The 15586-nt window shown below is 33.2% G+C and overlaps 1 protein-coding gene across 2 annotated transcripts in view; it reads right to left on the reverse strand.

Moving 5' to 3' along the window:
• Nucleotides 1-212: 212 nt before the first annotated feature.
• Nucleotides 213-15586, reverse strand: part of LOC150095712 (uncharacterized) — a 200006-nt gene continuing 184632 nt past the window's right edge. For both annotated transcript variants that reach the window (XM_090410298.1, XM_090410297.1), the window contains exons 12-13: nucleotides 6787-6902; nucleotides 213-273 (exon numbers count right to left, since the gene is read on the reverse strand). In XM_090410298.1, coding sequence (XP_090266424.1) covers nucleotides 218-273; nucleotides 6787-6902 — 172 coding nt within the window. In that variant the 3' untranslated portion in view covers nucleotides 213-217. The remainder of the gene's footprint in view (nucleotides 274-6786; nucleotides 6903-15586) is intronic.

Raw genomic sequence — 15586 nt, forward strand, 5'->3', positions numbered from 1 at the left:
ATCGCCGATACTTTATAGTTTACTATATTCAGCATGAAACTCTCTGATTCCAATCTTTGAGTTTCTTATTCAGTTTTAAAACTATGTGCGATCTAATATCCCCTTAATTAAAGCACTGAAAAATTTTTACATTATATTTTAACATATTAAATAACCTTCATTTGCAGTTTAAATTATAAAGTTAAAAAAATAATAATAATTAAAACACTTACAGCATTCATAAAACAATTGCTACATGGTGTGTTGGAGCCCATAAAACTTTTAGTGGTGAACCTATTTATAAGAGAAAAATATTTATCTCGAAACCAGACGTAATGATTTTTTAAAGAGTAATTTTTCTATTATGAAAATTCATAATTCTAACAAGTAATATTCATAAACAATCCACTAGCTGCAGTAGAATGAGTATGTTGAATTTAAGGTGAGTACAATTAAAATGATGTTTGCAAGTTCTTTCACATATTTATCATAATGTAAATATAACCTTTAAAAAAAAATCAGCTAATGCCTTTTTATCCCGTATAGGGAGTATAGGCAAGGCCGTTTTAGCCCTATCTAACTTTTGGAGACTGAGTGGGCAGTTCAATCTCCACCGGTACCCAATTAGAGATAGCTGGCCCAAGGCCATCGCTAATTAAGAGGCATGCAGTGAAGAGAGATGGCTCAACAAGTGCCGTCATCTCGTGGTTCCTAATCCTAACACAATATATTTAATGTCTGAAATAGTGTGGGTTCTACAGTAGATTTTCTTGAGTTTATGGGACGAAAAACCTGAGTTTCTGGAGAAAAAAACCAGCCTGCCTGTGCCAGAGATCGACTAACTTGGGAACTGGTCGAAAAAAAAAAAAGGCTTCGAAAAATTTCCTCTAGTCATTGACTAGATTTAAACCATGGTGTGCAAACGCCACATTCACTGAGCTACACAGGCTCTTATAATTATTATTATTACGGGCAACTCCAGGGAGTCCTTAGACTCATCGAGGGAGGCCCCAAATCATGTTCATCACAACTATTCGACATTCATACAGTATCTATCATACCTCGCCTTAAACTCATTCACTGTCACAGCATCCACCACAGACTCTGGCAGCCCATTCCACTCATTCACCACTCTAAAAGTAAAGAACCCAGCTCTAACACCCTTACTAACCACACTTTTGCCCAGTTTCCATGGATGTAATATAATATAATGTAATATAAATATGATAATTTTATTGTATTTATCATTTATAGTAATGATTTTTAAAGAGAAATTTTTCTATTATGAAAATTCATAATTCTAATAAGTAATATTCATAAATAATCCACTAGTTGCAGTAGAATGAGTATGTCGAATTTAAGGTGAGTACAATTAAAATGATGTTTGCAAGTTCTTTCACATATTTATCATAATGTAAATATAATGTAATATAAATATGATAAATTTATCATATTCATCATTTATAGTATTGATTTTTAAAGAGAAATTTTTCTATTATGAAAATTCATAATTCTAACAAGTAATATTCATAAACAATCCACTAGTCAGTAGAATGAGTATATTGAATTTAAGGTGAGCACATTTAAAATGATGTTTGTAAGTTCTTCCACATATTTATCTAAATATTAGACTTCTTTTTAAGTGACTGTTTCTAACAATAATGATCAACAAGAATTTTGTAACTAAAATCAAAACAAGTGAATTTTATATATTTTAGAGGACAGAATTTAAAAATGGAACTTTTTTTTTTTTTATCATTGATTAAAACAAAAATTGTCAATTAGAAAAAAAAAAATACATTTCAGAAAATTGATTTAACCAGCCAAAATTCAAGCTTACATATATTACTATAGGTAAAAAAAAATTATAATAAAACATATTAAAAATATGACTTTAAAACTTAAATTCAAACTATTGATATACAACTTAAATATAAACTATGTACTGCTTGGCATTATGCCCTTTATATTCTGATCCTGACCTTTATTTGGTCTGAACCCAGTTTGTTCTTTTCCATATTTTTCTTTTGCAATTTTTCTTAGTCTCTTCCCAACTATGTTTGCAACACTCAATAGGGAAATTCCTCTGTAAATCTCACATTCAGTTTTATTTTTCCTTTTTATGGATGAGCACCATGAGAGTCCAATTACAATCATCTGTACTTCAACCTTCTGCTCAGGCCTTTTGAATTTTGAAGTGCAGGCATGTAAAACTTTTATATCTCCATATATAAGCATTTCTGATTAAATATCATCTGTTTGTGCTGACTACCATATTTCAAGTTTCTGACTGCTTTTCCCTATCTCTATATCATTATATTAGATTTATGAAGATGGTCACATTTCTGATTGAAATGTTTACCAGACAAAAAAGAAATGTTTTGGAAAAATCTGTAGAAAAACGCTATTCAAGACATAGATCATTACAAATGCCATGTTCCAACACAAAGATGCGAACAAATGTGCATGAGGTAGACACAAGAAATAAGAAAAATCTTGTTGACCATGTTATTATAGATAGTGATATCTTCATGATGGTTCAGGACACAAAAAAGTATACAAGGGATTTGAATTAGGAAGTGACAATCATTTAATTTTAAACTGGATGACACTGAACATACTGAAAAGAAAAATGTGTAAGAAAGTTTAAAAAACTGCAAGATTCTCTGAATAGTTGAATGAATAACTTGTAATAAATTTGGACTGAGAATCAGCAACAAAAAGACAATGAAAACAACTGTATCCTTAACAGTGAACCTACAGAACAAGAAAAACATTTCAACTATTTAGACATAATTTTTAGTGAAAACGATAAATTAAATATGGAAATAGACACAGAATTAGTAAAGCAGGTATGGAAGTCAGTTGCATAAATTTATATGGAATAAGAAAGAAATTAGTCAAAACACTAAATTAGCTGTGTATACAAGAGTGTTTAAACCAATTTTAACTTATGGATCTGAGAGTTGGGTTACAAATAAAATACTTGATCAAAGACTGGAGACCACAGATATGACAGTTCTGAGAAAGACTGGTGGAATCAATGGCAGTATCACATTAAACATGAGCATAATAGAAAGGGACGTGCCATTATTAGCATTCAGGAGTGTGTTAGTAGAGCTAATCTCAGATGGTGTGGTCACTTAAACAGAATACAAGAGGAAAGATTAGCAAAACAAGTGTTCTTTGCCAGGAAAGAGACTCAGAGGAAGACCAAGATGTAGATGGATTGATACAGTAAAAAGTGCCTTAGAAGTTAGAAATGTAAAATCTGATAATATTGGAGTCGTGACAGATACTAGATTAATTTGGAGGAAAACTGTTGATCAAAAGTCAGTAATGGTGTAACTTTTTCATGTAGTACTATGATAATTATCCTGTACACCCCCTGAGGGTACAAATCAGGAATTTGATGATGATATAGAAATATCATTCAAGAAAAAATTAAACAGTTTGAAAACAAACTTGAAGGTCTATCACAAATCTTTAAGGTTTGTGATAGACCTTGAAGAAAATATTGACTGATTCAACAACAGAGGCGCATGATGAGGTTGTCTGCATAGAATAATCAATACTATGTGGAGGAATCACAGGAAGTAAAAGAGGGAATTACAGTAAAAAAAAAAGTTGCCAAGCAATGTGTAAAACTAGCTAAACAAAATTCATGGGAAGATACATTGGTAAGAACACAGATAATAAATATTTATCAGGAAGGTGGGAAAAAATTCTGGAATCTATTGATAAAGCTTACAAATGGAGGAAAAGTATGTAAAAGGAATCAAAGATGATAAAGGTGACATGAATGATGATAAAAATATGTCTGGAGTAATTACCCTGAAAAACTGCTAAATGAAACAAGCAGTGGCAGAAGGGTGGTAGACAACACTCAAGAGAAATGCCCAGAAATTCAAACTGGAGTAGATGATATTTGATCAGAAATGCTCAAATATCGAGGTATCAAAGTTTTATAGTGCCTACACCGCATAAGGTCTTATGAGAGGGGTCAAGATGACTGGAGTGGAGCTCTCATAGTTCCCACTATAAAAAGCAGAATAAAAATAAATATGAGAATTACAGAGAAATTTCTCTACTAAGTGTTCCTGATAAAATTTATACAAGTACAGTCATACCTCAGTGAATGTTACCTCTGGTAACGAAGCCTCAATATAACGAAGTCTGCAATTTCAAGTCCCATTTTATGTAAAAATATTAAAATTTTAAGGTCAACCCCGATAATCATCTGATTGGCAAACAACAGCAACTTATCACATACTCCCAAGCTGTGGATGTGTCTGTTTTAACAGTTTTGCACGTCATCTGCATAATTTAGTCATTGCTTACCCGTCACAGGATGTGTTTCAGTGTGATGCATTGCAATAAATGACATATGTTCTCTGATAGCATTATTGTAGATTTTGTAAATATCAATATTTAGTTAAAATGTCAGAATCAAGGAAAAGAAAAGCAATTTCTTTAGAAACTAATTACATATCGTACAACATGTTGAAAGGGGTGAAAGAAAATCCGATGTGGTACATTCTTTAGGATTAGTGCAGTCAACTTTAACAACCATACTTAATCAATTAGAAAAAATAAAACAGTCTGCTCAAAATTGTACAGATGTTACAGCAGCAAAATTAACTCGCTTAAGGAGTCCAATTTTAGAAATAAATGGAGAAAATGTTGTGGATAGATGATATGTCACAATGCCTTTAATGATGATTCAAGAAAAAGCATTATTTTTGTTTAATCACCTGAAATCTAAACAAACTGATTTAGGAAGAAGTCATATTGAGGAAAATTTTATGGCTTCTCGTGGTTGGTTTGAGAAATTTAAAAAAAGGGCCAGAATTCATAGTGTAAAATTATCAGGAGAAGCTACAAGTGCAGATGTTGAAGCTGTGAATAAGTTTCCAGAAAAACTAAAGGATATAATTGAAAGGGAAAATGTTTCACCAAATTTGCTGTTCAATGTTGACGAAAGCAGTTTGTTCTGGAAACGGTTACCATCAAAAAGCTTCATTTCTATTGAAGAAAAATTAGCAGCTGGGTTCAAAGCAGCCAAAGACCATTTAATGTTACTCTTAGGATCAAATGCCTCTGGTGATTTTAAATTAAAATTGTTATTAGTTTACCATTCACCGAGAGCGTTAAAAGGTAACATAAAAACAAATTTACCTGTAATATGGAAAGTTAATAGAAACGTGTGGATTACCAAAGAATTTGCTGATTGGTTTGTTAACCATTTCTGTCCAGAAGTAAAACGGAATTGCCAAAGAAATAATTTTGAAGAAAAAGCTCTTTTGTTGTTGGACAACGCTCTGGGGCATCCTACTGATCTTAACAGTTTGTTAGAGACACGCATTCTTGTCAAAGTTGTCTTTCTTCCAGCAAACACATCATCCCTGATTCAACCAATGGATCAGGGAGTAATAGCAACATTTAAAGCTGATTTAAATATTTAAACATTTAAAGCTTATCTGCATGGTACATTAAGCAATTTAATTGAACTAGAAGATAAAGAGCAAATGTCAATTAAAACTTTTTGGAAAAACTACACCATTAAAGATGCAATTGAAAACATTAATAGTTCTTGGAAAGAAGTCACTCAGAAATGCTTATATGAAATTTGGCATAAATTGTGGCCAGAAGCTGTACTAGAAGAAGAAAATAACATTCAAGAGATTAGAAACAAAGTTATCCAGATGGCTCAATCAACAGGTTTCGAAAATGTCAACGAAGAGGATGTAAGATTTATTAAATGCAGAAGATAATTTTTCAGTGGAAGATTTATAAAACCTCGTTAGCAGCGAAGCCAAAGAAAATGAAGATGAAATTAAAGAAATGCCTACTGAAAAAGTGTTAGCAAACAAAGATTTAAAAAGGTGCTTGAATTACATTGGAAAGGTTTTACATTTTTTCAGTGAAAATGTTCCTGATTTAGGAAGTGATATTGTGAAGTGATCAGTGTTAAATGCAATAAATCCGTATAGGCAATTGTTAAATGAAAGAGAAAAAAAAAGCATAAACAATCCACTTTAGATTCATATTTTAAAATGTCATGATTTTATCTTTGTTAGGTATGTAATATTGACATTTTATTTAATAAAGTTTTTCTTTTTTCAAAAAAAAAAAAGTCTTTCATTTTCTTTATGTACGAACGTAAAGAAATTATTATGGCCATATTAATTTTACCTCTGAGAATGAAGTTTCGCTTAACAAAGTAATTTTGTGGAATGCAGCCACTTAGTTAATCGAGGTATGACTGTATACATGAGAAGAGACTTAAAAAATTGTGAAGGGAAACTTGGAAAAGAGAAAGCTGAGTTTCAGGTTGTGGAATGCATCCCATGACGATAGACCGAGGCTTTGTAGGTTGCAGAAGTTGGTTGATAAGCAAAAATAGAAGGGATATGAATAGAAACTTTTAAGTTACTTCAAAGATTTTATAGGATTGATGCAGGGGAAGCGTGTCATTCCTGGAAGTTGAGTCAAGTAGAGTTAGTAGTTAGTAGAGGAATATATTTTTCACTTGGAGAGTAGTGAATGAATAGAATGGGTTGCTAGAGACAGATGTGAGTGCTGTGTCTGTTAATGAGTTCAAGGAGAGGTATTATAGATATTGTGTGGATAGTTTGGGTCTCTTGTGATGAGCATTCAGACTCCATGGAGGTGCCAATACAACAATAATGTTTCACAATTGTATGAAGTGAAAATGTCAAAATTATGAAAGCTTTTGGGATGATCTTATAGTTGTGCTGTTAGAGTGTCTTATAGTTATATATAACATAAGGAAAATAAAATTACCTTTAATAACAGCTTCATTAGTCAAAACATGAACTGACTGTGCAAATGACCTGGGTATATACCATTCCTTCTGAAGACGCTGAACAGCTTGTAAGGCAGGATTCCACTCATTTGGTCTACAAGGGGAAATTATCTATTTAATCTATGAATAACAACATTTTTGAGAATAAAAATAACTTTCAAATTCGTAAGAGATTATACAACAATATAAATTTTCATGAATAATAAATCGATCACAAGTTAAATGACATAACATGGCAACTTGCATATCAGCCATAAATAAAGATACATTAATTTTAAAAAATTAGGGAAACAACTACCATGTTATAGTAAAACTTCATTTTAATATAAACCAGATTAATAACCCAACATTTTGACCTTCATATCACAGTCACCATGTGGATTATATACGCATATATATACAAAGAAACAAGCTACATTACAATCTACATAATATGATAAAATCACAGTAATTTGGTCAATCGTTAACACTACTGGATTAACCTTTGGTGGAAAAAAAAAAACTTACATCAAAGTTAGAGTTCTGTTGTTATTATCATCATCATCACCAAATTCCTGACATGTACCCTCAAGGGGTGTACAGGATATGATAGTAATACATGAAAAATTTACATCATTACTAACTTCCTATCTACAATTTTCCTCCAAATCAGTCTGTTACTTGTCAAGACTCCAACATTATCAGATCTTATATTTCTATCGTCTAAGGCACTTTGTACCATATCAATCCACCTATATTCTTTTCCTGCCAACTTGGCAGAGAACACTTGTTTTGCTAATCTTTCCTTGCCCATTCTGTTTAAGTGACCATACCACCTAAGATTAGTTCTGCTAACGTATTCCTGGATGCTGACAATGTCAAGTTCTTTCCTAATATCCTCGTTTTTAATATGATATTGCCATTGATGCCATCTGTTCACGCCTCTAATCTTTCTCAGAACTCTCATATCTGCAGTCTCAATGTTTTATTTCTGACCCAGATCTCAGATCCATAGGTTAGAACTGGTTTGAACACTGTCTTGTACACAGCTAATTTAGTGTTCCGACTAATTTCTCTCTCATTCCATATGAATTTATTCAATTGACTTCCCACCATACCAGCTTTGCTGATTCTGTTGTCTATTTCTATATTTAATTTATCATCTTCAGTAAAAATCGTGCCTAAGTAGCTGAAATGTTTCACTTGTTCCACAGGTTCTCCATTCACAACACAGTTGACATTTTCAATGATTCTACTTATTTTTATTGTCTTTGTCTTTTTAATTGAGACCTTCATACCATATCTATTAGAACAGTTATTCAATTTAGTCAGGGAATCTTGCAAACTTGTAGCGGATTTATTTAGAAGTATAACACATCATCCGCATAAAGCAAAGAGCTGACATTAACATCTCCAATTCTGATATCATGTTTAATACCACTTTCTTTCATAATGTGATCCATATAGATAATGAACAACAGAGGGGATAATGTACATCCTTGTCTCACACCAGATTTAACATTAAACCATCATCCTGTACTTCCTTAAATTCTAACTGCTGACTTACAACTCAAATAAAGACTAAGTATTGCTTGATATAATGCCCCATTGACACCATATAACTGTAGCGTATTGAATAGCTTCTCTCTAGGCACCTTGTCATATGCCTTTTCTAGATCGACAAAACTTAAATACAGATCTTTGTTATATTCCCATGCTTTCTCAACTATTTGTCGTAAAGTGAAGATCTGATCCTGACAGCCCCTATTTGGCTTGAATCCAGCTTGTTCTTTTCCAAGCTTTTCTTCCACAATTCTGCTCAACTGTTTCTCAAGTATACTTGCATAGATCTTGCCAGGAACACTCAGTAGGGAAATACCTCTGTAATTCTCACATTCAGTTTTATTTCCCTTTTTATATATGGGTACTATGAGAGCTCTACTCCAATCATCGGGAATTCGTCCCTCTGTCCAGGCTTTCAGAACTATGCAGTGCAGCCACTGTAAGACTTTTATACCAATATACTTCAGCATTTCAGGTCGAATATCATCTATTCCTGCTGCCTTTCCATATTTCAAGCCTTTGATGGCTTTTTCTACTTCAAGTATAGATATGTATTCTTGACTGCATGCCTGGTCAGTGTTTTTTTAACCACTGTGCTATCACTGCTTGTTTCATTTAGCAATTTTTCGAAATAATTACTCCATACTTCAAGGATAACTTCTTTTTCCCCAGTTTTCATGTCACCTTTATCATCTCTAACTCCTTTTAAGCACTTTTTCCTCCATTTCTAAGCTTCTTCAACAACCTCCAGAATATCTTACCACCTTCTAGATATTTATTTTCTATGTTCTTGCCAAAGTCCTCCCATGACTTTTGTTTAGCTAGTTGTACACAGTGTTTAGCTTTCTTACATTTGTCTCTGTATTCTCTAAGAGCACAAGCTGACTTATTTGCTAGGAACTTTTGATATGCTTTCTTCTTTTCCTTCACTGCCTCTTTAACTTCCTGTGTCCACCATGGAGTTCTGATTTTTCTATCCTTGCAGACAACCTCACCACATGCCTCTCTGGCTGAATCAATCAGGGTTTTCTTCAAGGTTTGGTTTCTGTTCTCAAACTCTTTCATTTTGTCTTCAATAATCTTTGTGCTACAGTTTACATCTGAGAACTGCTCAACTTTTATTCGCTTTAAAACTTTCTTACATGTCATTCTTTTCAATATGAAATTCAATTTTATCCTGCTCAAGACTAAATAGTGATCACTTCCAATTTCAAATCCTCTGTACACGCTGGTGTCCTGCACCAAGAAGAAAACATCACTATCAACAATAACATAGTTAATGAGACTTTTCTTATTCCTTGCCTCTTCACTCCATGTGAATTTTTGCACATTTTTATGTTGGAACATGGTGTTAGCAATAACAAGTCCATCTCCTGAGCAGAAATCCAACAGATATTTGCCATTATTATTAGCTTTGCTCTTTTCTCCAAATTTTCCCAAAATATTTTTGTATGACTCACAATCATTTCCTATTCTGCTAATTAGATCCCCAACAAGGACCAACTTTTTCTTTTTCATTGTGTCAGTTGCTTTTTCTAAAGCCTCAAAAAATTCCTCCACTTCTACCTTAGTAGAACCTTCTGTGGGACCATAGGCACAAATAAGTCTCATTGTCCAGTTCCCCATTCTCATATTTGCCCACATTACTCTACTTGAGACTGACTGCCATTCAAGAAGATCAGCCTCGTATTTTGTGTTGAATACTATGGCTACTCCTTCTTTTCCTTGACTGAATATAACATTTTGTGTTTATTGCTCAAAAAGATCTCACCAGTTTTGGCTTTTTTGTTTCAGTCACCCCTATTATGTCGATCTGGTACTTATCGAATTCTTCAGCTAGCTCCATTTCTTTGCCATTCAGGCTTCTTATGTTGACAGTACCGATCTTTAACTCTGGTCATGTTGAGTTCGGGTGTGCTTTCAGATTTGTTCCAGTAGCTGACTTTTCACTGTTCGCCCTGGTGAAAAGAACGGGGGCTTTGTTTAACCGGGCAACGCCCCAGCCGGCATGAAATTTTTGTCATGTTGTACCATAATTTTGTATATTGGTTTAAGCCAATAAGAATACAATTTGGTCGCCTAAATCTCAAATTGCCAGCCCATCCTCGTTTGTTCAGTATCCAGGTAGATACCCAACAGGATGCACCATGAGAAGGCGAGGATTGGATATTAGGTCTTCTGACCTAATCTGTTCTCCGCATTCCTTTAAAGGCTATGTGGAGGTCTCCTCTCAGTTATACAGCTTTGACCCTTAAGCATCCCTGTTGTTATTATTATTATCTGTTTGATTACAAATCATTAAGAGATATATTAAGGTAGAGAGCAACTTGCTCTTATATAATTTTAATAGATAAATTAAAACAAAAACTGTCTAGATGATGGCCAGTAATGGCTGAAATTATTTAGAGTCCTAAAGTAAGGGTTTGCTAGAGAACATGAAGAACTTATGTGGGCTGAATGTGTGCATCAAATTCTTGGGATTTTTATGCCACCATTACTGTTTAGATGAGGAGGGCCTGTTCAAAATTTTATAGGCTTCCTGAATTTGCATTTATACTAAGTTTTTGTATGATGTAAGAAACAGGTATTTTCTCTAATCAATTTGGTGTAGGGTGTTAAGAGCATGATCTGAGAGGCCTTCTTTACTAAAATTGTTAAATTTCATGTGTCATTTGTGTTCTTTATTATGGATAGGAATTGTGCATGCAGTTTCACCAATATAAGGTAAGTTACAGATGCAATGGATCCAGTATATGGGGGGGGGGGGGAATCCTTGTAAGAGTTGAATATGTTTTTTAATTTTATAGGTGGCTTAAAAGTAGCATGAAATTGTAATGGTATAGAATTCTATTTATTTTATCTGATAAACTTTTAATGAATGGGAGAGCTATGGTTTTATTATAATCTATATTATTTGAATTTTTTGATGAACTTTATTGATGGTATTTTTACTATAGTCACTGTTTATAAACATATTGATAGTAATTTGTAATTCTCGTTTAAGAGCCTGTTCATTAGAGAAAATTGTTATAGCTCTGTTTTTGACAGTGTTAATGACTCTGCATTTTTATGAAGGGTGGTGGTAAGAGTTAGCATGTACATATTGGCTGGTATGTGGAAGCTTGTGGAGACAGTGAGGAATAGACTACCTGAGGGAAGACGTGTGACCAGTGTATCCAGGAAAAGAAGTGAGTTTTGATTTTCAATTTCAATGGTAAATTGTATGCACTCATGATGTTTGTTCAGGTGGCTGAGGAAGGTGTTTAAAGTTTGGTGGCCATATAGCCAGATAATGAAAACATCAATGTATCCAAACCAAACTGTAGGTTTTTAAATTAAAGTAATCTAGAGCACATTGCTCAAAAGCTTCCATATAAAAGTCAGCAATTAAAAAAGGGGTGATAGTGGTGAGCCATGGCAGTACCTTCTTTTTGTAGGTAAAACTTATTTTACTACACAAAGTAACCAGAATGTAGTATGTGGGCAAAGAGAGCTGAAATATCAAATGGACATTTGTTCTGTAAGAGAAAAACTGTGTCACTGACTGGAATATTTGTGAAAAGGGCAGAATTGTCAAACTGACTAATAAATCATATTTTGCCAAGTGCTATGTTTTTAATTTTGTTTATGAAGTGTTGTATGTTCTTTATATAGGAGAGGGAATGACCAACCAAATCCTTGAGTGCTTACACTAATTTTTTGGCTAGGTAACAATCAGGGCTGTCTATATCTTCAACTATCGGCCAAAGCGGAACATCATTGTTGTGAACTTTGGGAACCTCATACATTCTGTGTGTGTGTGAGAGAGAGAGAGCATAATGCAGTAACAGTTTTTTAACAATGTCCAATGGCCAAGAAGTGACAGACTTAAGTAATTTAACAGTTTTCTTTTTAATCCTGTTAGCTGGATTATAGTTTACAAGTTGATAAGTGCTGCAATCAGAGACTAATCAACTCATTTGATGAAGTTAAGCAGATCTGTTTAGTATGACCATAGTCACACTTAATTATAACTATATTCTTATTGGCTTTTAATGATTTGAAGGCTGTTAGTTCTGTTTTGGTAAGATTGCTACATATGGCTTTTGTTAATACAAAACATTACAGGTTTCTAAATGAATTTTATCAGTTATGTTATGTAGAAGAAATTTAATACTTCTTTCTATGTGGTATATAGCATCCAGTTTATTAACAGTTCTAGGTACTACTATGAAGTTTATACCTTTATTAAGCAGCGAAAGGTCATCATTATTTAGGATGTGGCTAGATAGGTTGATTACATGGCATTACTTAATATGGTTCGCTGCTCATCATCTCCCTCGTTTGTGATCTGCTGCTGCTAAAGTAACATGCTGTAGAAGACATATTCCTGATTGATTAAATTTGTATGATCGTGTTCAAATTCTGCTACTGTTTTAATATATGAAATTTAGCTATAAGTTTTTCTTTGTGACTTCCCAGAATATGTTTAGCTGAGTTATCAGTGATCCTTTCAAGCACATTTCAAATATTAGGATTCATATAACCAGAGATTCACGTCTAAATTTTGTCAAACAAGGTCTAAACTTTGATTTTGGGCCATTGCTAGGTGTTTGTGGTCTGTTTGAATTTCCTCCCTAAGTATTGCTTTCTCTTAGAAAAATTAAACACGTAAACTAAAACTTACATGATATAAAATTTATTAGTTGCATAATTTTGTCTATATCTTTATTTTGTACTATTTTGTCTATATGTCTTTTTTCTATATATCATAGGCAAATTCAGTACAATATGAAAATGGAACACAATATAAAATTACAATTAAAGAATCGTTTTTAAAAGATGTCATGATAGCATTAACAGGACAACAAACAATCAGTAAAATTCCCAATTATTTATATATATATATATATATATATATAGACACACACAGATACAAAAAATTAATAATCAGTAATTTTCATAAAAGTGATGTAATAATATCTCCCACAAAGGAAAATATTTTTCTTTATGCAAGTTGACATGTTTTCAAAGTATGTTCAGCCTACGTACCTATATGAAATCTATATTAAACCAGCTATTGCTTTCTCTTGCAGACATTCAAAGTGCTTTGGCTGAAGTAAATTTCTTTTTCAGCTTAATGCAGTTAGGAATAACATTGCTGTTTCTAACACCTCTTCAAAAAAGCCAGCTGACTGATCAAAAGTGAAACGCATATCATCAGCATACCATAATGACTGCACTGCTTGTGAGTTGCATCTTCATGGATTATGAGAATCCTTTCCTTCATAATTACATGGTGATCAGCATTCATTTTTAAAAAATTGTGGAAACAACCACTGTGCTATAGTAAAACATTAATATAAACCAAAATAATCATCTGATGTTTAGACTTTCATATCAAGGTCATCATCTGGAATGCACACATATATACAAAAAAAAAAAAAAAAAAAAACCAAGCTACGTTACAATCTATATAGTAAAGTCACAGTAATCTGGTCAACCATTAACTGGACTGATCTCTGGTTTAAAAAAACAAACAAACTTGACAACATCAAAACTAGAATCCTATTATTATCTGCTTGGTTACAAATCATTAACAGATATATTAAGCTAGAGAGCAATATGCTCTCACATCTCATAGTTCTTCAAGTCCTCAGGCAAACCCTTACTTTAGAACTCTAAGCAATAATTTCAGCCCATATTGGCCACCATCTATACTGTTTTTGTTGTAATTTATCTATGAGTAATTATTTGACAGCACGTTGCTCTCTATCTTAATATATCTCTTAATGATTTGTAATCAAACAGATAATTTTTTTTAAACATTTTTATTATTTCTCAGATAAATTATATACATTATACGAACACAATTATGCATAACAAATACTTTCTAGTACATAAAGTTTTTTTAAATAATAACAATAACAATAATTGTTTACAACTTATATTATTATAATATTCATAATGATGATTATTACAGATGTTTCTTTGCAATTTTACACTCTATATATACAATATCAATGGATATAATCACTCTATATTGCATACTTTTGTTACAGTTATTACATACATTTGATTACATATGATACATTACTTACATTTGTTTACATATGATACTTACATTACATACATTTGTTTACATATAATACATACATTACATACATTTGGTTACATATGATACATCTTGGATGAGAACTAATTTCTCTGCTTTCATCCTTGAAGCTTATATGTAAGCTTATCTGAGGATGACACCAGTTGGTTATTATTTATTGTTTTTTTTTGCTGTGTTGGGAAGCTACGAAATCTATGATTGAGAAATTAGCGCATACAAGCACGCACAATAATAATAATAATAATAATAACAATAATAACAACAACGACACTAGCTTTGATGCCCAACCTGTGGTCAGGCCTGTAGTGTTAACAGTTCAGTTAACCATATTACTGTGACTTCAGCATGCTATAGATGTAACGTAGCTTGTTTCTATGTATATACATAAAAACAAGCTATGAAAGAAGAAAGAAAGAAGTCAATGGAACCACAGTGTGAGGAACAAATAGTCACGGAGCCCACCTTAATAAAATGTAGGACATCCTTTCCACAAGCATACAATAGTGAAAATTACGACTATTCTTCCTGTAGGCATGTAATGAGGTCCTGAACTGTTGCGGAGCAGATGTCCCTTTACCTCATCCAACATTCCAGTTCAACCTCAGATATTCAACAGAGTTGAGATCAGAGCTCTGTGAAGGCCAGTCTAGTGTGGTGACATTCCTGTCCACAAACCAAACCATGCAGTTACAGCAGCAGCCTTATGACATGATGCACTGTCTTGCTAAAAGAGACAATGGTCAGCTCCAAAGAAAGCCACAAACTAGGAAGCATTACATTGTCCAGAATGTTCAGATACCACTCTGAGTTCAGTGTTCCTGGCACAAACAGAGGTCCAAGATCAAACCATGAAAAACAGGATCACATACCATCACACCACCACCTCTGAATTTCAGAGCTGGGAATCTTCCCCACTCATCCATTTGCTCTGTAGAGGGTGTAACGTAATTTGTCACTCCATAACACAGCTTTCCACGCTTCCATGTTCCACTGTACATGATCTATGCACTACTGACAACAACGTTGCATGTTGGTTTGAGTATTGTAGGGATTGCATATTGTGGTCCTACCATGGAAACTCATATTGTGGGCCTCGGATTTGAATGTTTTTGTACAGATTCATGTTCCATTCAATCTGCAGA

This window comes from Typopeltis vanoorti, chromosome 20 (genome assembly GCF_054136105.1).
Source record: "Typopeltis vanoorti isolate ZY-2024b chromosome 20, IOZ_Tvanoo_1.0, whole genome shotgun sequence".
Taxonomy (NCBI): domain Eukaryota; kingdom Metazoa; phylum Arthropoda; class Arachnida; order Uropygi; family Thelyphonidae; genus Typopeltis; species Typopeltis vanoorti.